The sequence below is a fragment of the Montipora foliosa genome, chromosome 2 (assembly GCF_036669935.1).
Source record: "Montipora foliosa isolate CH-2021 chromosome 2, ASM3666993v2, whole genome shotgun sequence".
In the NCBI taxonomy this organism is placed as follows: domain Eukaryota; kingdom Metazoa; phylum Cnidaria; class Anthozoa; order Scleractinia; family Acroporidae; genus Montipora; species Montipora foliosa.
In genome coordinates, this window is record NC_090870.1 from 20,945,626 (window position 1) to 20,966,786 (window position 21,161).

Sequence of the window (21,161 nt, forward strand, 5' to 3'; positions counted from 1 at the left end):
TTCTTGTGTGTTTTTCTTGGCAGCCCCTTAGCGTGCTGTGCTATAAGTATTTCGCATACAGTTTTGTGTTTGAGATTGTAAAAACGCTTCATTGGTGTTTAAGCGTGTCCTATGAAAACAAAAAGAAGATTTTTAATTTAGGAAAGATTCTTTGCGTGCTAAAGCGTGCTAAAATAAATTGTTTTGTTTTCAAGTGGAAGCGTGTTGTGAGCGTGCTATCACCTCTAGCATCAAAATCACATGGAGGGTCACTTTATTTAACGTCGGTAGTTCCTCGGCTATGAGGCTGGTATCAATGGAAGCCGTCGGTGTGTGCACTTTACCCCCCTCCCGCTGTCCGTGCTCCGTTTTAAGGGGATTTAAAGCTATAGCTACATGTACATGGATCAGAGGAAGTCGAAACAGACATTGAAGTCACCGAGGATCAAACCGGGGACCTCTTGCTCCGAAAGCGGTGCACTAGCCATCTGAACCACGACTGCTCCGTCTGCATGCATGCACTCTTTTTAATAAACAAAAGAAAGGACCAAACCTCCTGAGTATCATCTCGTGATCTGTATTGGGAAAACAAAAATTTAATGTACAAGTGAAAAAAGGTCTATTTCATTCAATCCAAAGTTCACTATGCACAGAAATATAGATATTGACGCTTACATGTATTTGTCTTCTGTAATGCAGTGTGGTTTCACCATTATGGCAAAACATGTTGTGATAAAATACTTATCAAAGAAACCGTCCTTTTAGCCTGAAAAAAATACAGAACAATTCACATGGACACAGTTCGTGTAGAACTGGATTGCTTGAGTTGCTCTGGAGATAAATTGAAAATTGTCCAACCCCGAAACAGGTTGTTTACAAACTAAATCTTGTCCAAAATAAGCGTCACTCGCTCATTTCTTTTCTATCTCCAACGAGAGGCAAAGTGAAACTGTGCCACAGGTACAAAGCCAGAATCCAGAATCTGGAACCAGAATGATCCACAATTTGTGAGAACTACAACAACTTACCCACTCCTAATACACTCTGCTATAATCCGGCCCCACACTCAAGTATTTAACTCTGAGGAAATTTAAATTGTAACATGGATCTGACCTTGTTTTTCTGGATATTTAAACTTATGCATGGTGATGGGCATCATCAAGCTAAGGCAGTGAACATTACAATAAAGGAAACATGTTTATTTTCCTTATTTTTTCACCTGCCTTGGTACAAAAATAACCAAGGTCTGTGCTCTAAGGAAAATTTCGGGGAGCCCTTCAAGCTCCCACTCATTTCAGCTGGGGCGCCCAGCCCTCCAAGTTGGTTGCCCGAATTAATTAATTATTTATTTAATTAATTATCTGAGATCAACAACGCAGCAAGATCTTCATCCATCTCTCTCTCAAAAAAACATTGCTGCTACTTCTCTGATGATCTTCAAAACTTGCTAGTGCAAGAAAAAACCCACAACCCGTCAAATTTTTCACGCCATACTTGAGAAAGACGAAAAAGGTGGCAATGCCACCAATGTCTTTTAAGTTTAAAAGGGAAAAAGTAAAGATTGCGGCAGGTTTATGTAAAAAGGTTCGGGTTTAATAGAGGTAAACCTTTTTACTGGTTAGTTGGGTTGAAAATAATTTTAAACGTGAATCAATGCTGCTTGATTCCCGCGGAGATTTTGTGAAAACTGCAGTGAAACAATGAAACCACCGCGGCCCAAAAGCTATCATTTTTTTCTCTTAGCAAGTCATCTTGATCTGGACGAAAATCATCGCTACAGGACAGAACTAAAGTATTTTCCTTGCATTATCAGTAAAATGTTTATTGGAATGAGCTTTTTGTTTGGGCGAAGCGCCAGTCACAGCGTTATTTGTTTAGGGCACGGAATGATTTGTCACGAAGCAAAGACAACGCAGGATTGCTCTTTCTTTTTTTTATTTTGTTATTTCGTATACAGGGGAAAAACAACCATAACCTAAATATATTTTAGTCAAGCAGGCACAGCAAGCAGCAAGTCTCTGGTTCATACAGAAGTAAATTGCACTGCTCCGCCGGCCGCGCTTTACCGCTGTCAGAGCAGAAGTAACAACTCTTTTTTTAAAACCATAACCAAGAAATGCCAAACTCCATGTTCCAAATTTAATGCTATTTTTGAGAAGGAATCCAAATTTGTGCTTTGCCGTCACATGCAAAGTCACGATTGTTTTGTACGAAGATGAAACATTTTCTGAGAGGTTTCGTAACTGTAACCACCAGCATATTAAAATTTTTAGCTGCCTTATCTGCAAGAAATACAATAAGCCAGAGTGCCGGCCGGGCGACCGCGTAATTTTTTTACTCGCCACTCGCTTTTATGGAGCGTCTTGTTCCATTGACGACTGTATTGTCAGAAATAATAAGAAAGAAATGAAACTGTTGTTCATAATGAATAGTGTACCACTGTCACTAATGTCAAAAATTAAACAAACAAAATAAAAAACTTAATAACCAACGTTTCGGCATCATGGTGACGCCATTCTCAAGGCACAGTGAGGGATTATTTATGCGGAGATTTAGTTTTCTTTAGTATTAGTGAATATCTTTGTGCCACACGAGTCCGTTTGCATGTTAGAAGGGTTTGTAAATAGGCCATTTCCGAGTTCATGTCTGCCTCCTCTTCAAAGCGAGTCTAAGTGCGAAGTTTTTCTTATTAAAATTAGTTCATTCATATGTAAAGTAGAACTAATTACCATCACAAAAACTTCGCACTTAGACTCGCTTTGAAGAGGAGACAGACATGAACTCGGAAATGGCCTATTAGGATCAAGAGTATATTTAAAATGCAGATATCATATTACTATATCTGAAACTGAAAAGTCGACTCGGGTCACCATCAACTTCAAGCAATGTTATGATTGAAACACATAACTTTTTGTACAATTATTCATTTTCAAGTCAAATTATCCAACATTAAAATTTGCAACTATTTTTACCCATTTCTGCCATCAAGGCTGCTTTATGCGCTCATATTTTTGGCTCCACCTTGTTTGCATGTGAGCTTTTGTTGAAATGTATAAGGCCCAAAGGGCCGGAGTTCTTTTTTTCTACTAAAGTACTTGAGCTGGCAACCAAATCTGAAAAGTTAGGGGCCAGCTGGCCCCCTAGGGTTTTGCCTGAAAGTCGAGCACTGTGAGTGAACTTTAAAGTCATTGGCTTGTTTCAAAACTATTCTTTATTGGGATGTGATTTTGTTGTTATTTTTGTTGTTACAGAGACTGCTGGAGAAAAGGAGTTCAAGCCTGGAATTGTTGAGTCATGGTGCCTTTCTCCTGTAGTTGATGAAGAAGAAAGATTACTTTGGAGTGAACTAAAAAGGTCTTTTACACTCTCTTGTGAAAGTGAATGTTCTCAGTATACCAACAATAATGTTGCATAACCACATGACAAGAAATAGAATACAAAGTTATAATGTAGTCTTAATTATTATGTGATTAAATCGGTGTTCTGTCTTATCAAAGGAGAGAATGCAAGCCTCAAGTACATTGTGTTGATGGTTTAGCAACACCCATGAAAGACCTGAAAATTCTTTACTACAGAAAAAATGAAAAGGACAAAACTTGAAGTTGTCAAACAGCCTCTAACATGCAAAAGCAACAGCCAAGGAATTCTGAAGAAATTACAAGGACAAAAAGATGTGATCAAGACAAGGTACAACAATTATTGCAATGTAATACATATATACATGCACAAGACGTCCTGTACTTTCTGGTCTTGACCCGCAAATACTGTATATGGCAAAGGTACTCTGTAAAACCTGGATGCAACATAATTTAAATGCTGATGATCCCTCACAACTCTACATATTCTTTTCACTTTGTAATTCCTTGTCCAAATTGAATACATTAATTTTAGGTGGGTGTACTGATTTGAAGAAACCACCTGGCCGGTAGTTACATTTTGCTGACCCCCTAGTCCATGGACTAGTGTGAAGTACTCTGTGTCTCACGTGCACGCACCAAGATCCCGTACACCTACATATTGAATGGTACTCCACTGACCACACCAAATATCTTGGTATCCTCATTTCATAAGATCTTAAGTGGAATAAACACATAGATGTAACAATAGCCAAAGCCAATCACTCTCTCGGGTTCCTGAAATATAATTTGAAAGTTACTTCAAGTGGTTTGTGTGCACATGGGCTTGTACACCCTCAGATTGACTACAGTGCAGCAATTTGGAACCCTAGACCAGGTGTTGAAAATAGCGTCGCCCACAAGAAAGAAATGGTACTTTAAGGCAGGCCGCTAGGTGGACTCTAAAGAGGTATCACAATACCTCTAGCGTCTCCAACATGCTCCAGGACCTTGGCTGGAGGTCACTAGAACAAAGGAAAGTGGATGCAAGACTCTCTCTCTTGTGCAAGATCCACAGTGGACATGTTCCAATTAACGCCTCCAAATACCTCCGACCGATGATACGTAGATCCTGGCATTCCCACAATAATAGTTTCATCCCCCTCTCTACCAGTACCTTGTCTCACCGCTTATCCTTCTACCCCAGAACTACATGTATCACTCAATGGAACAGTTTACCACAGTCTATTTTTGATACTAGTCTGATAACCCTAACTCATTCAACTCAACTCAGTCCTGTAAATTAGTTACCGGTATTTTTCCCCGTTATTTCTTGTTTGTGTATTTTATTCATTTTTTGACTACCCCGTTGACCCCAGTTGTTAATCTTCATGAAATAAGGGTAGGCTGTAATGGTAAATAAATGTAAGTAAGGCGTTATGCTCATGTATGAATCAGGATGTTTACTAGGACAGAAACTTCATATACTTCCTCACATTAATTAAAAATTATTTAGTCATGTTTAGCTAGCTACCATTATGTATACAAGCACTTTGATTTAACTATTAAAGCTGAATGTAATCAAGTCTTGAGTGTATTCAAGTCTAGTCTATTGGACTCTTTGTGACCTGGTAACCCCTGAGTACTGTAACAATGAGTAGCGTCAGCACTTATCCTAATTTAGCCATGTCGTTACCAACACTTTACAACTATACCATCTCCTTGCAGGTTGCTTTGTACGCAGAAAGTCAGGAATAATAATTAAAAGAATTATTATTATTATTATTACTATTAGTAAATATCATTATTATTATTGTTATCATCATCATCATTATGATGAACCTTATTGCTTTATTACAGTACATGCACTTTACACATGTATATTGTTGTTGTGGTAACTATAGAAAAATTCTTTGCTGCATCTGCATGTAGATACGGTAGTTATAATAGATACTTTATTAACTAAAACACTGCATTCACAAGCTGAATTTTACTTACAATAGATTAACATAAAATAACAATTATATTATGAGAATTATTTTGTGAAAGATTTCTCAGAAGACTAAATGTTTATGTTCCATACGCTTATTTCATAATAAAATTCTTACAACGTCATGTGTCACAAAGGGGGTGAACAAACTCCCTTGAATTCCTGAGCAAATAGTTCAAAGTGCTAGCAGGTAGGAGGAGCTTCCAGAACCTACTTGTATGCTGTTCATTTGAGTAACCTTGCTGAACAAGCGTACATGAGAATGAAATGTATACATATGGCGTAAAACAGTTTTACAAATGTGGCTCTCATGGTGCGGTAACTAAGTGGCTACTGTATGCATCATGCTCTTGATGTGTAAGTGATTTGGTTGAAAAATCACCCACTCGCCTGAAAAAGGCAAAAAAAAAAAAAAAACATCTTAATGACATCTTGAGGGCTGGGTGATCTCGGACTGACGTGATTGAGTTATTTTAATAGTGCAAATGAAGTCAGCAACACTCTCCAAAGCAGCATTAACAAGGATGATAGAAGTACAATTGATCCCCTTGTTCAAATGAACGAAAGCAGCAAGTGTCTCATAGAAGAACATAACCAAACTTCATGTACAACTGATGAAGAAACTAAGAATCTCACATGTCATGCTGAAGGTGAGTTTTACAACTCGACCATGAAAAACACTTGTCAGTAATTACTGAAACAAAACCGTGAGAATTTTTTGCAATGAGCACTAGTAAAGTTGTATATTATTTACATCCAAATAATAATTATTTTTCTTCTCAATATTTTGTATCCCATAGATGAGTCTCATTTAATCAGTGCAATTTGTTCCATCTATGACAAAGTCCTTTTTGAGGTAACAAAATGTATCTCTTTTATGCAAGTACATGAACTGTACATGTAAGCATGTTAAGAGGACTTAAGTTTTCATGTACAGTAGAAATTATGTGCATTTGAAGAGTGAGATTATTGAAGTATGACATGTAACTATGATATTATGGTGCTATTGGACCAAGTTAAAAGTAATTAGTGTTGACATTGCATACTAAAGTCAGACTTGGTCGATTTTTTAGTTGATGGCTGATGAAGAGTTAATTAAGCCTTCCCCACCTGAGAGTGAGTATTGCAGATTTTACTCACTGATTGGGGATGCTTTAGTTTGTAACTGGGTTAATAACATCTACATGTAGATGAGGTCCACTCAAAAAACTACATGTATGTCCCCTTTAATGCATTCAGGCTAAACTTGTTAATCTAATCATTGAGTAATTGAGTTTGGAAGCTTTTGTTAAAGACTTCTTATAATTTGTTATAATTGGGTAAAATAGAGAACCAGTTATCTTAACTTTGGGAAAATACATTAGCAGCTCTGCAGGGAGCGTAATTTTGACTGTATAGAAACCATTAGGCAAGTAATACAGAATTTGCTGATTTGGAATTATTAGAGTCAGAATTTCTCTCAGAATCAGAATCTATGACAGCATTGAGTGCAAAAAGATCAAGGCCATACAATCAGGCTGCAATTTGTCAAGATAAACTTTTACATGTAGTTGTACGGAAGTTTCAAACACTATTATCGAACTGGCCATGATCGTCAGCTGTATTTACACCATAATATCGCAAAATGAATTAATTTTATGCACATTATGTTGCCTAGAAGTCATCCAAATGCTCATTTTATTTTCACTTTAACATATTTTTATCTTGTCATTCATTCTTTTGTCAGGGTGGAAGTGTCCCAACAGAAATCACCAATATAATGATGTCAGTCTCAAATTTTTATCAGAAGGATGGCAATGAAAGGAAGAAGGTGATGCGAGACAAAAGCTTTTGAACTAATCTTTTACTTACTCTTGATGGACTTTTATTTAAAAGTCATAGCAGTGTGTGCAGAGCAACCGTATTCAACAGTTTCTTTTACAAAAGGCTATTTCTTAGAATTACCATGTAAGAGTATTTCATTTAGTTGTGTTTCAGTCCACGATGAACAGCGCACTGTCATAACATGTCATTGATCCTTCTCAACTTTCACTTGCACTATGCCAAAGAAATTACCCTCATCTGTAGAAAATCCTTGTTAATGACATGGCCTGAGAATATAGCATTCCCTTATTTCTAGCACTTTAAGGAAAGAAAAATGAAGAGTCTGTAAGAAACAAAAATAAAAGAATTGCATATATTTTCATATAATTTATTATTATCAAGTGATGTCAACAAGCAATCAAGCAATAATTGTCAATTAGTCAATTATGCGGAAATTTTTGGCCATATTATGCGGAAACATGCGTTGATTATGCGGAAATTACACCGGATTATGCGGAAACTTAAACAAGTTATAAAACTAATAATTAGGCCCGTCCAATGTATTTACATGCTTACGGTAAATCCGTAATCGAAATTGCAACCAATACAATCGCATTTGTGACTGAATTTTTGCCCTTTGTGATTAAATTACATGGAGGAGTCATCAATTTGCGACCAGCTTTCACCGTTGAAATAAAAGGGTTAGCAGTTGGGATTTTCCCGCAACTTTTGGTAAAATAAATAAAGCGATAAAAAATTATTTTGTTTCTCATCATGAATTTTGTTTCAATTTGGAGATAATGGAGCAAAATTGTAATACCTTTGGAGCGCAATCCATTCCCTCGATCATTGACTTAAAGTGCATTTGATTCACCGTATTCCGGAATAAGAATACGTGAAGTGATGAATTCAAAACGGTATGTCTGGCGTTTTGAAGCAACAAGGATAATAAAGATATGTTTAAAATAGCATTTTAGCAGGTGTTCGACGTTTTTAATGTGAATCTCCGTAAAAACGAAGGATTTCTAACTTGTATTCCATGTAATCCTATTCCGGAATACGGTCAATCGAACGCGCCCTTATGTTTTTGAGGATGTTAAGGAGCTGCTTTATCACTAATATCAGATATTTCTTCTGTTTTTTGCGGAAAATATTGAAATTATGCGGAAGATGCGGATTTCAGTGAATTATGCGGATCCGCATCGCCGCATCCTGTCAGATGCTATGATTAGTCCTGTAACTTGTACAGTTGTAGAAGTTGCATTATGATGATCAGAAGTGTAACTTGCATCACAAAGTCATGTATTTTTAGTCAAGTTCCAATCATCCAAAAACATGCAAAATAATATTTACGTGGGATGCCATAGGCATACTACGTTATAATTTTTCTTCTTCATAGTTACAAATGTGCATACCCCATGGATAGTAGATTACCTGCTTGATATTCCAGGGATAGTAGATTACCTGTATGATACAACTGGGGCCATTGTGCCCTGAACTTGGGCCATCGCGCCCCAAGAGCAAGTAAGTTCCCACTGATCCATGAAAGCAACTGAGATCAGGTGATGGTTTGCTTTATATTTAAAACTTTCGTGTGATTTTGAAAGTGGTGGCCACCTGTTTTGACCACATGAAGCAAGACTTTACTTTTTTGGTTCATTCATGGACACTGTGGATGAGAGACATTGTGATGAAACAGATGTACAGGTGTAGATAGAATTTGCAGTAGTGATTTCACAGTTCGGATCACCTCCTAGAAAAAAATTGAAAATAACTGCCATGAAGTTGATCAGGTACAAAATTAATGTACAAAGAAAATGAATAATTAAATAGCATTAGATCACAAGTCTACTTCCAGGAAAATTGTTTCCTGTATCTAATACCGGTAGTTCGTGACATTCTGATTGTGAGGATCAGGAAATCATAACAACGTGCCTGGGCTGAGTAGCTGAGACGTTGGCAGGAAGGACTCTAGTTCAAGTATTCATTTTCCAGAGTCTAGTCGAAGCTTAGTACAAGCCGCAAGGGTGATGAGCTAAGTTCACAGTTCATTTCACATAGCATGCATCAACAAAAATGGCAAGAATTCCTTTCTCAGGACACTGAATGCAAGCAAAATATGAGCAACACTTAAAAGAATATTGTTCATTTTCGCGTCACACAAATATCACGCCAAGAAAAAAAAATTGCTTACCATTCAATAAATTAAGTCAAGAAATTGAAGTATTGTAGAAGGGTAATAAACAATAGCGTGTCTAAGTTTTAGAGCTGTGCGATATTCCAAACTGCACTTATTCAGCGAGGGGTACCGGTACCACTCAAAATTATAGTATTTAGTATACATGTAGGAAACACCTTGGAGTTTACTATGGCTTTCTCAAAACATTTTTCTCTCTGCATGCTTGACTTGAAAACATTTGCACAGACACGTCTCTTGACATATTGGTTATTCAGAACTCACCCTGCGAGCAGAGCCTCCATTTGTCTTTTTCTTTACTGAGAAGAACGCCAAATCGAGCAAGCAAAAGAAAGGCTCTGCTAGCAGGGTGTTCAGAACTCAAAAACACATGGCGAATCAATATTTTTGTGTACGTGACATGTGTCTCAAAAGCAATCCAGATGTCACACATTGTAGCAAAAAATTGAAATTCAAACTGCTCTATTTTCACAACAAAGCATGCTACTGAGCTGAAAATAGGCCAGTAGATATATCTTTAAAAAAGGTCTTTTACCTGATGAAGGTAAGAACTCAATTTTTTGAATAATTTAAGTTGTTCCTGATGTCACATGAAAACCAAGAAAACAGCATGAGTTGTGACACTGATGAATAATAAAGCAGCTGGCTTTTGTATTATAACATCGTCAAAAAGTGAGAAATTTTGACTTTGCAAAAGCAATGGTCAACCTTAGCAACAAAATAATTTATAAAAGAAATTTAATTTAGCAAAAAGACATGTGGCATTCTGTCCCAGAGCACTCGCTGGCTTTAAGAGTCAATGTGCATGCTGACTGCACTGTTTAGGGATTATTCCATCACCATTCCTCCCAATACAGGAAACAAATACGGTACTTGAAAAGGATATTAAAGAAAAGCCTTAAGCAACTAAATATAAAAAAGAAATCAAATACCGATACTATTCTACTTTGTTTTAACACAAACAAAGCAACCGATCTCCAGTCAGTATTCCAAAGAAATCTCACCTTGTTGAACTGGCATTCTTCAAAAAGCTTTTAAATTACAAAAAGTAAATTCTGATGATTATTGCTGTGCTGATTGTTGCCATTTGCGAATTAAGCATTAATAACAATAAATACCTCAATTTTTGTTTTTACTAAAAGTTCCTGCTAGTTAAATTACACTGATTCATCTTTCTGGTAAACTCTCATTATTTTCCGAATTCTACCTGTAGTTGTAGTTAACTGTAACTGTAGTAACTGGACAATTTGTGTTAACTGTTTATGCATCCGGGTACGCCCTTGTAGAGTGTAGGCGTCTTGTTGATCATAAAAGCGAACAGTTTTCAGATATGTGTAGCATCATACTGAAGCCCAATTAAGAAAAATTAATTGGTGATATATTGTCTTCAGATGTTTGCTAGTCTTCATACTCATCATAAATCTTGTCATCAATGCTTTAAGACTTACAGCAGTAAATTAAGATCCCCCCCCTCCCTCTCCCCATTGTTCTAGAAAGAATTATTTAGAGAACAAATGAGTCAACAACTCCTTCAGTGTCTTTCCAGCCATTTCCTTATAATCTTGCCAAGTGTCTTAAAATGTAATCATCTCCATGTGAAGTCCACTTAGCATGACTGCCAAGTTTTTCTCTCTGTAAAATTCTATTGATGGGCAACGGAGACCAAAGAGTGGTTGGTCAACAGCAATTACTGGCATTTGGGATGGATTTACATGTAGAAGGTGTTTGGTTTGTCATACTGCTTTAATGGAGTGAGCAATCATGCAAAAATTGAGTGTGGTAGTACTGATATCACAGCTGGTTCATGCAATTGGTTGATGCGACAATGGCACTGTTTGCTTCTTCTGTTGATCAGCATGAAAATGAATGGTTTCAGATGGTAAAATACATGTACATCTTTCAAAGTGCTATTTTGTGTGACACTCTTCTGTTGATCAGTGTGAAAATGAATGGTCTCAGATGGTAAAACACCTGTACATCTTTCAAAGTGCAATTTTGTGTGACACCAAGGACCTAAATCACTGTTTAAATTAGTGGCCAACATTCTTGTATGGTGAGTAGAGCCAGTTGATTCTGATATCTTTGGTGCGCTGGGGATGTTATTGAATACCATACATTTGTCAAAAAAGGGTGTTAGTGTGAGTTCCTGGTCTTTGGTCTTCATCTCTGGTCTCCTTACATTTTGCCCTGTAATGCTAACAATTAGATGTACATCCAATTAAATTGCCTCTTTTTGAAGGCAGCTTTTTATCTTTACTTGAGGAGCAGAGTTTAGGGGGTTCTTTGTGACATCAAAAATTATCTGTATTCCGAGACACAAGTGACGTTGAAGTTTTTGCAAAGAGCAAGGTGACACTGTGGCCCTTAATGACAATGGGAGCGCATATAATTACATGTACTGGTACTTGCATTTCTGGACATATCTTTTCGTAATCCAAGTCTTCATTTTCCTCACACCTTCCCACACTGTGAGACAAATGAAATTGAAAATTTAGTCTGTTGCTGGTGGTTAAAAGCAAGGTTTTTGTTACATGTAAAATCAAAGAAACTTGCAGTAAGCTGGTGCTGGTGTATCCCTTTAAGGAGAGGCTTGCTCGATCAATTCATACCCAGCATTATCCTATGAAATTATGAAGGTGTTGCTCTACTCTTTTGTGTCCGGTGAGGTGATCCTGCAGTCATGTAGGAACAAAGGCACTATGGAGCATTGAATGGCCTGACTTCGTATGAAAGGCAGATTTTAGTAAATGTGTAATACGGTACCTATTATCAGGTGATAAATATTATAAATATAATAAACAAAGATCCAGAGTTACATTGGAGTCATGGCTGTTTATGATCTGTAAGTTGTTCCTTAGCAAAGTAACTATTTTTATGTCACCAATAATAGTTTTTTTTTCTCTCTGGACTAGGACTTTATCTCACAATTTCTAATTGAAAATGTTCTCCTAAATTTGGTAAAACTGCGAGCAAAGTATGAAGGTTCTGGTACTGGATGCACAAAAGAACACCAAGTCAAAGAGTAAGTCAAAGAGCAAGTACCTTTCACCATAACTAATGACGCTAATACACTTACACGTACCTTGTAGCTAGAAATAGGTTGTGAAATATGCTTAGACTTAAAGGGTCACTGCTTTGTGTTGGATATCAAAATTGGGTGTGCACCAGTTACATGCATTTCTGGATAATTATAAGTGCTACGTGTAACTCAACTCACAGGCTGCTGTGATCAGTGTCTGTTTTTGCCTTTACTCTTCTGGACACTGTGAAGGTTTTTCATGCCATAGTGATTTGCCATGATTTGCATATCTTTTCCTGTCAAAACAACGACATGTATTTGTTCATTCTATCGAAATTGTAATTAAGTGATAAATGCTCATCTCTTTGATTTCCCTAGATACCAGCTGCAAGTCCTTCTTAGAATAGAGATAGCAGCTCTTGCCAAATGTGATGATCAAAGTAACTTGGTTCAAGAGGTTGTTTGTAATAATTGTTATTAATGCCTTAAAGTTTCCCATTACTGAGAAAATTTCTGATAATCTCACATAAACCATTTGATTGCAAATGTTCCTGCTACCTTTGAAGTCCCTTCTTTCTCAGCCTAGACAATATCCCAAATCCCATTCAAATTGATTCAAAAGAGAGAAATAAAACCTCTTGTTATCTTCTGCATGACTCCAGGCTTGCAACCTTTTGCAATAAGAAAGTGCATTGTCCCAAATGATATTAATTGTGATTTCCTTTTATTTTACAACTGTTTGTTTGTCTATGCAGGTAACTGATCTGTTGCGGGCCCTCTCGTTTATGAAGGACCCAGATTTTCTTGCTACGTTTCTAAGTGAAGAAATCCTGAGCAGGTAATGATAAATTCTTGCATAAATTACCTACAATAATCAAAAGGCTAGGCTCACTGACACTGGACTTGAGGCTTTTCTTTTTTTTTCCTTTGAGTCTCGTCAAAAACATAATTTTATGGTCTAATAAATAAGTACAGGCCTTCCGAAAGTAGTGATCTTTACCTCATGAGAGTACTTTTAATAATTTAAAGAGGCTAATGTCATATGGTATCTTGCAGAGATTCATTGAAATCTTTAACTTATTATGAGTTTTCGTCTTGAAAATGGTACTTTAGAATTCTTTTACTGATAGCATTTATCTTAACAACACAAACAAGATAATTCTGCATGAGCAAAAAAGGCCTTCATACTCGTGAGTTGTTGTTCCATTCTACTTTTTGAGCATTTTGGGTGGGGCAAAATAACATCGTTATTTTTCAAGACATTACTCTTTTAATTCACCCGTTTCCAACTATTTTGACATTGGTGTATGTTTAGGCAGAATCATCTAATAGCCCTTATTCACGATAGCCGCCATGTTGGTTTTCAAATTGTCATGTAAATTAGCCATGTGTTATGCTGGGGGGCAAACATTGGAATAAAGGCAAATTGCGTAAAATCGGCTTGTCGAAATATTGAATTAACATTGCTAAAAGTAAATTTTAGAATTTAGAATTAAGTACCTTTAAAAATAATTTTATATCTTTTGATTACCTCCGACATTTTGACTTTCTACTTCGTTATCTGCCCATTTTTCACTACAAAAAACATCGAAGTAACTTGTGTAAGCATTCTATTTTACTACTTAGGTGATAAACATTCAATGAGCGTGAAACAAATCATCTGTGTGGCTAAGATGTTCGTTGTAACCTCTCGAACTTGCGTTGTTTGCCCCCTCAGAAGTGTGTAGCTAATTTGCATGATAAAGGCAAATCCAACATGGCGGCTATCGTGAATAAGGTCTATTATGTGGTCAAGAAAAAAAAATTATCTTTTTATGAAGATTTTCTTTTAGGATTTTTCAAAAAGTGTTTTGTACCAGGTTAAATAGTATCAGGGTTAGTTTAAGTGAGTTCGTAATTCTTTATTGATAAATAAATAATAGTTGCCCAAGTATCTGTAAATAGCTCTTTTTTCCCCATAGGTCACGCTCAATGCGTTATTTTTGTATGCATGCCATTCTGAAGCTTTGAGGGTTGTTAGCAATGATTTTCAACAGTGGCTGGATCGGTTGAGTGTTGATGTCCAAGTTGACGCGTTGCATAAAAGGGGCACTTATAGGAACTGGCAACGTTCTGACGAGTTTCATTAAAAGCCGGTTACCGGCGGTATACCTCATTCTATGTTGTCAGAAATTTGCCTCTCGCCGCCGGCTACTCTGCCTTAATTTTCATTCAAACCCTTGTAAAAGACGAGAGTGACCACCGCTTACATTGATTAGCCCAGGAACTTCAAAAGCTATTGAAACCCCTGTAATTTGAGAGGGGTCCTAAGAATCTGAGGTTGTAGGTTGTGACCTGATTGATGGACGATAAGAACAACATTTGCCGATGTCAACATTGAGACACCAGACGATAATGATAATGATAATAATAATAACATTACTAATAATGATAATAATAATAATATAGTGAAGGCGGCAAGTAGTGAAGACCTGTGATTTAGCCTCCGTTAAACACAGTTCGTTTTTGAAAGCAAGCCTAGTCTTGAGCACCGAAGCTTTACAGACAGCCTTTCTTAAGTGCGTAGCAACTGTGTTTTGAGTAATTCTATACATGGTGTCTCTAGACGAGACTAAACCTTGTTTTTATGTTTCGAATTGACAAAGGATTTCAATATGGCGGAAATCAATCAACAGCAAACTAGAGTTTTGCGGCATGGAGGACGCCTGAAATGGACAAAGGAAATGAATTCGGATTTGTTGAACTGTAAGAGGAGAGCTAAGGAGATGGCAAATTCAAGTGACCCGCCGAGATATTCAGATGGTCAGAAGAGAGGTTATATGTCTATCATGAAGGAACTATGGGACCAAAGCGGCTATAGTGGACTTAATATCTCAGACCAAAACCTTCGTAATCGGGCCGCTTATGTTGAAAGATCGCTTGGTAACGTAGCAGAAACGATCAGAGTGGATATTTTGGCAAGGAACACGAAGCAGATCGAGGATAAGAGCCAACAGCGAAGGCCAAGAGCAACATTTGCATACGCAAAGTGACTTGCCAGTATGGTCAAGGGATGGCCCAACGCCTCTTAACAATGAAGTAACTAAAATCATCCAAGCAGCAAGACCAATTCTTGCCTCAGTGATTACAAACCCAGGAGATTTCGATAACCGCGTGTCACATACAAGGACTAGAAAACGTCCAACAATTGGCGACATAGCAAACATCAATGGAGCCATCGATGTGCTAATGAAGGATAACAATTGGTCCAGTACCACCATTCACCCAGCTCAGGGTCCTTTTGTTTATCTCTGGCTGGCTAATTGCGTTTTATACTGTTTTTTTTTTGCGTTGTTTGTGGTCAAAGGATGGAGGAAAAAACGCGATCTCCGAGCACGCAAAACAAAGTTGGCAGAAAAGCAGAAAGAATTATATGAGGCACAGGCAGGAGCGATCAGGAAAAACATCTCTAATTAATAGCAAAGGCAGAAATTGAAAGGTTGAGAGCAAATCGGAAAATGTCCAAGAAAGGAGAGAAAAATCGAGAAAAGTTGCTTCAAGAGCTCAAGAACTTGTCTTGCCGCGGAATTGATTAGCTTCATGGATAGAGAAAAATCAAGGTTACGAAAGCTAAAGAAAGGGTTTTGGCGCAGCAAGAAGCTGGAGGAAGCCAAGCAGCTAAATCGGAAGTTCCAGTTGGACCCCAAGAGCGTTTATTCGAATTTCGGGAAAATGCTAGAAAACCAAACTGACAGTGACAGACCCGTTTACATCAAAGAGGTCCTGGATGCGGAACAGAGTAATGATAAGTTTAAAGAAAAATCGAGCAAGCATGTAGTTTTTGGACGGTCTTATGGGAAGGAAACAACGAGAGATGCTCAAGTAAATACTAATACAAAAGCGGACTGGGTCGAGGAAGTGAGAGAGGTGATGAAAGAGATAGTACCCGAGCTGCCTACGGAGGGATTTCAACAACAGCGGAGCAAAACACAAGTCCATTGATAGGCGTTATTGTTCAATTGAGAATCGATGTTTGTACATTGAATGCAAAGAACGCTCTTTTGTTTGTACAAGCGCATTAATATTTGACTTATGTACACTAACGCCGTCCAAATGTTCGTTTTTAGGCGCCCGTGACTGTACCTTCGCGCTATTGGTCGTCATTTCGCGCAAATGAGTGCGTATCTTCTCGTAAAGAACAGCAAAAAGTGTAACAATAATTATTATTATTATTATTTAATAATAGTAATAATAATAATAATAATAACAATAATAATAATATAATATTGATATAATTATTATAATTATTATTATCATTATTATTGTTATTAAATAATTATTAAAGGCATAGGACAAAGTTAAATATGATTGGATGTTGAAGGTTTGTTGAAGGTATACAACTAGATGGGAATACAGGACGTAAGCCGTGCACTGATGAGCAAGTGGAGAACAAGGATAGAAGTAACAAGAAACGGGAAGAAAGAGCAAAGCAGATGGATCAACATCAGAAGAGGTTTTTTTGCTAGGTGACAGCTTTTCTTCAGTAGGTTTCTGTTGCACAGAGATACCAGTAACGATGCTACTGGAAGGAAGAAGAGGATACAGCATGAGTGAACCAGGAGAAATAGATACTAAAAGGACACGTACAGCTGTAGTTTGTTCATCGACGAGTTAATGGTGTACCAGGAAACCCATGAAGATCTTCAGAAGGCCGACGAAATCATCCTCAAAGCAAGCAGTAACACAGGAGCGTCTGATGTATGGATTGAAGAAATGTACGGTGTTTAGAAGAGGTAAAATGGTCCTCAGGATGTGAACAGAGTGATATGATTCTGACAAAGAAGGGTGAAGAAGGAAATGAGTGGACAATTGAGGAATCTTGTAGAATTCAAGCTATATGACAAACATCTGATTAAGGCAATAAACACAAGGGTAGTATCAGTGGCAGTCTACATCATGAATGTGTGTTACACGACAGAGAAAGAGTTGGATGATTTGGACAAGATGGTAAAAGAAACAACACTGAGGGGAAAGCGGATACACGGGGGGCAAAGCAGTGATGAACGACTGTATCTACAAAAGCAAAGTTGGGGAAAAGGCTTGACAAGTTTTTAAGATGTTTACGAAGAAACCAAAGTACGAGTTGTGTGTTATATGGCAAATTCAACGAGTCCGTGGATCAACAAAGTGTGGAACAAGAAAGTGTGTAGCGAAGGGATCACCATGAAGAGTGAAGCAGACAAGTATGTAAGGACCATAGGAAATATAGAGTTCTGTCAGGATGGAATGAGAAAAGATATTAAGATGGAGAAACCGTGGAGGGAGCAATGGTAAGAATTAAAGAGTAAGCTGAAGCAGAACAAAGAGACAACAAGAATAGAAGGATACCAGAAGAAGAAAATGCAAAGTTAGTATTATTCAACATATAGAGAAAGCCTTGGTTGGACAAAAGGCAATGATGACCCGAAGAAAGTAGCATCAAAGACAATTATTTTAATGCAAGAACAGATGGTCGAAACCAGAGGCTGGAAAAGGAACAGGGGATTGAATATCGAGGAAGAAACGGTGATCCACATACTGTCAGGATGTAGGGTGTTGGCTGGAAAACACTATACTTAAGGTGGCTCAAAGCAGTTTCAACACTTGAAAGAAACGTTCTTATAGAGAAGGATTGACTCTACAACACGTTATCACTTCAGGACGTTCGCACCAAAATCTTCCTACGGTGAGATTTTCGTCATTTCTCGCCTAGAGTTAGATCATAAAGTACGTACTCCAAAAATGGGGGTCACCGACTTTGTTTCAGAGAAAATGGCAGTGGAAAAATGCCTTCATTTCAAGAAATCGATCGTAATAGCGAGATGTAGCCTCATCTGGTCATCCATCGAAAATCATAAACATAAACTGTTAGAATGAAGGTTTCCGTGCATAGGTTTTTAGGAGTGGGATTTCTAGATAATTGCATGCCGCTAGGGATGTCGTAAACAGTATAGTTCATCCTCCGCGAGAGTTTTCGTAAGCGTCATCCGTTGCAACCATTTCCGGAATTCGATGGCACGAGGAAAAAATTTAAAAAAAGAGAGAACTTCTTACGGTGGAAAGTTTTTCATTTCATCATATTTTGTAGATAGTAAGAAAAGTAAGTGATTCATGATTAAAAAAATAGGGGTCACCGATGATCTAAACGAGTTAAATCGATATGATTTTGCAAACGTCTTGGAAAATTTCGTTTATCACGTTTTTTCTTGACCTATCAGGGAAGGATTGGAACCCAGGGAAGGATCGATCGTTGAAGGGATGAAAGGTTTTTACCGTAAAAAAAAAACGTTCTCGAGCATAGCAACAAAATTTCAAGCAGGCGTCCTCTTCATTTGGTTAGTGTTTTGTATAATATCTCTCCATTGCCATCATGCTCATCTTCTGGAGGGTGCTTTTTGTGAAATTTAATCGCTAGTTGCTTCCACGCACGTCCACACTTTTCAAGCGGACGAGGACGAAAATACTGCTCTATTTTCACGAAAGTAAAGGAAAAGAACTCCAAAAACATGCCTTCATTTTGAACTTAAGTTCGTAGGGTAATAAAAACATTAAAAAAAAAAACAGCCCCATTAAATTTACGCAACGGTTCGTCCTCCAGTTTTCCAAACTTTCAGCCACTACTTGATCAGCTGCCTTTTCCAGAGCTTTTCCATCCGCCCGCTCACTTCTCTTTAACGTTTCATGATTATTCGGAAATGAATGTGCCATTCTTTTGCCAACCTGGAATTTTTTCCCCGGCGTTTTTGTCGCCATGTTATTTTAACTAATGCTTGAAAAATATTTATGAAAGTCAAGTAGACTAGTGTACGACTGATAAAACAATAAGCCCTGCAAAAATAGCCCATATTTTGGCTTTAGCAGCTCATATCTTAAAAACAAACTCGGTGACACCCAGTTTTTATTTCTGAAATGTAATCAACATGCCAGAATGAAACTTTCTGGAAATACTGTGGAGCGGATTCAAAGCCACCTTAAGAATTTAAACTTTGCAGAGAGTTTCCTCTTGGCCTGCTGATCACTTTTGTGCAATAAAAAATTGGGGTCACCGAGTTCGTTTTTCAGATATGAGCATCTAAAGCCAAAATATAGGGGTTTTTTTTTGCAAGGCTTTCCTGTTACCATGGCAACTTGTTACGTCACAAAAAGGACTGCATCTTGTTCAGCAATAATCGATGTTTTACATGATACCATACTTGGTACCATAACATTGCTGTTACATGATAAAGTGTTGTAGTGTCAAGTGTTGAAACTGGTTTTAGCCACCTTAAAGACATGGCAAAGAAGTGGGAAGAAGAGAAAGGAATTGCGATTGATGAACGGAACAATAAAGAATGGGAACGAGGAAAATGTGTTCGAAGGAGGCTACAAGAAGATGTACTGGGACTTTGAATTCAAATTCAATCTAAGAAAGCCGGAAACAACGAGACGACCTTATATAGTGCTTGAGGGTGGAGAAGAAAGTATGATATATGTAGTGGATATGCCCAAGCGAAAAGAATGTTCAAGAGAAAGTAGTAAAAAAGTTACGAAAGTATCAGCAATTAGCGTTGGAACTTAGAGAAAGACGACCTGGATTTACCATCTTGATAATTCCAGTAGTAATAGGGTGGAATGGAAGACACAATGAGACGAATAAGAACAATAATTACGAATGAAAGAAACGCAAGAGATTTAGCAAATGGCATGTTGAGAACAGTACTGTAATGTCAGGGTTTGTACATGAATGACCAAACGAGAACCCAGTTACATGCACTGTTTTACAAATCGCCATTTTTTTTAGGTTTGTAAGTCGAGATCTAAATAACCAGATCTTGAATCAGGCCGTTTGCAATTTTTCATTGACAATTGTAATATTTAGAGTTGTAATCGGTTCAGGGAATAATAACAATAACAATAACAATAACAATGTTAACAATAACAATAATAACAATAATAATAATAATAATAATAATAATAATAATAATAATAATAATGTTATAGTGGTTATCCCGGTTTTCTCTGTTTTTTAGGTACTGCCACAGTCTTCCCAAGTTCCTGTGTAGTGTTTATGAGGGTCTTATGATTTGTCCTCCAAGAGAAGTCCTGACACCATCAAAATGGTCTTGTGTTGATGACTCCCCTTTGAGGCGATCAGTACGTGCCATCTCCAACCAACCACGGTACTTTAGAATTATTTCTCGTCAAGCGTTGCATCTTTTTTGTTCAAATAACCGTTGAAAATAAAGATTTTTGAACGATCTATTCGTACGACATGAATTCCAAAGTAATTCGCTTGAAAAAAATCGATATCGCACTCATCGCTTCGTGATTAATGTGATATTGCGTGACATTTACCGTGGTATTCACTAGTTAGGCAATGAATTTAATTAAGCAGTAACCGGAAACACCAAAACACGGACAATTTTAAAACATTTTATCTTCACTAACCCTATAGCAGTAAGAATAAATAACCAGGGAGCTCCGCTACAATCCTGGTCAAAACTGTTGGTATAATCCCCGCTTTTCCCCCTCCCCCATTACAACAGGGAGCTTAAGCAACGGCGACGGCAACGAGAACGTCATCTCAAAATATAAATTTGCGTTATTTTAATCGCTTCGTGACTAATTCAACGTTTTTAATATGACAAAGGTGTGGTAATTCCTCAAAGATGACACCAGTCGGAACGGCACTCAATTTCGGAGAGAAAATGAAAATTGTTTGTCAAGTGCTGACGTTCTTCATAAAACCATAAACTTGGCTATTTCACGTTGTTGTTTTGCTGACGACGGCAAAAAAATGGACAAAAGTGAAAAACGTACGTGCAGGGGGTGCAAAGCTAT

At 37.5% G+C, this 21,161-nt stretch overlaps 1 protein-coding gene across 2 annotated transcripts in view; it reads left to right on the plus strand.

The window, feature by feature from the left end:
* The first annotated feature begins 3,228 nt into the window (after positions 1-3,228).
* Positions 3,229-21,161, plus strand: part of LOC137992650 (treslin-like) — a 32,481-nt gene continuing 14,548 nt past the window's right edge. Inside the window, exons 1-9 of one of the 2 annotated variants that reach the window (XM_068838114.1) lie at positions 3,229-3,333; positions 3,477-3,666; positions 5,785-5,954; positions 6,105-6,160; positions 7,031-7,114; positions 12,217-12,326; positions 12,702-12,780; positions 13,079-13,161; positions 20,351-20,500. In XM_068838114.1, the coding sequence (XP_068694215.1) occupies positions 3,560-3,666; positions 5,785-5,954; positions 6,105-6,160; positions 7,031-7,114; positions 12,217-12,326; positions 12,702-12,780; positions 13,079-13,161; positions 20,351-20,500 (839 nt within the window). In that variant the 5' untranslated portion in view covers positions 3,229-3,333; positions 3,477-3,559. The remainder of the gene's footprint in view (positions 3,334-3,476; positions 3,667-5,784; positions 5,955-6,104; positions 6,161-7,030; positions 7,115-12,216; positions 12,327-12,701; positions 12,781-13,078; positions 13,162-20,350; positions 20,501-21,161) is intronic. The other variant, XM_068838113.1, reaches the window with a different exon arrangement.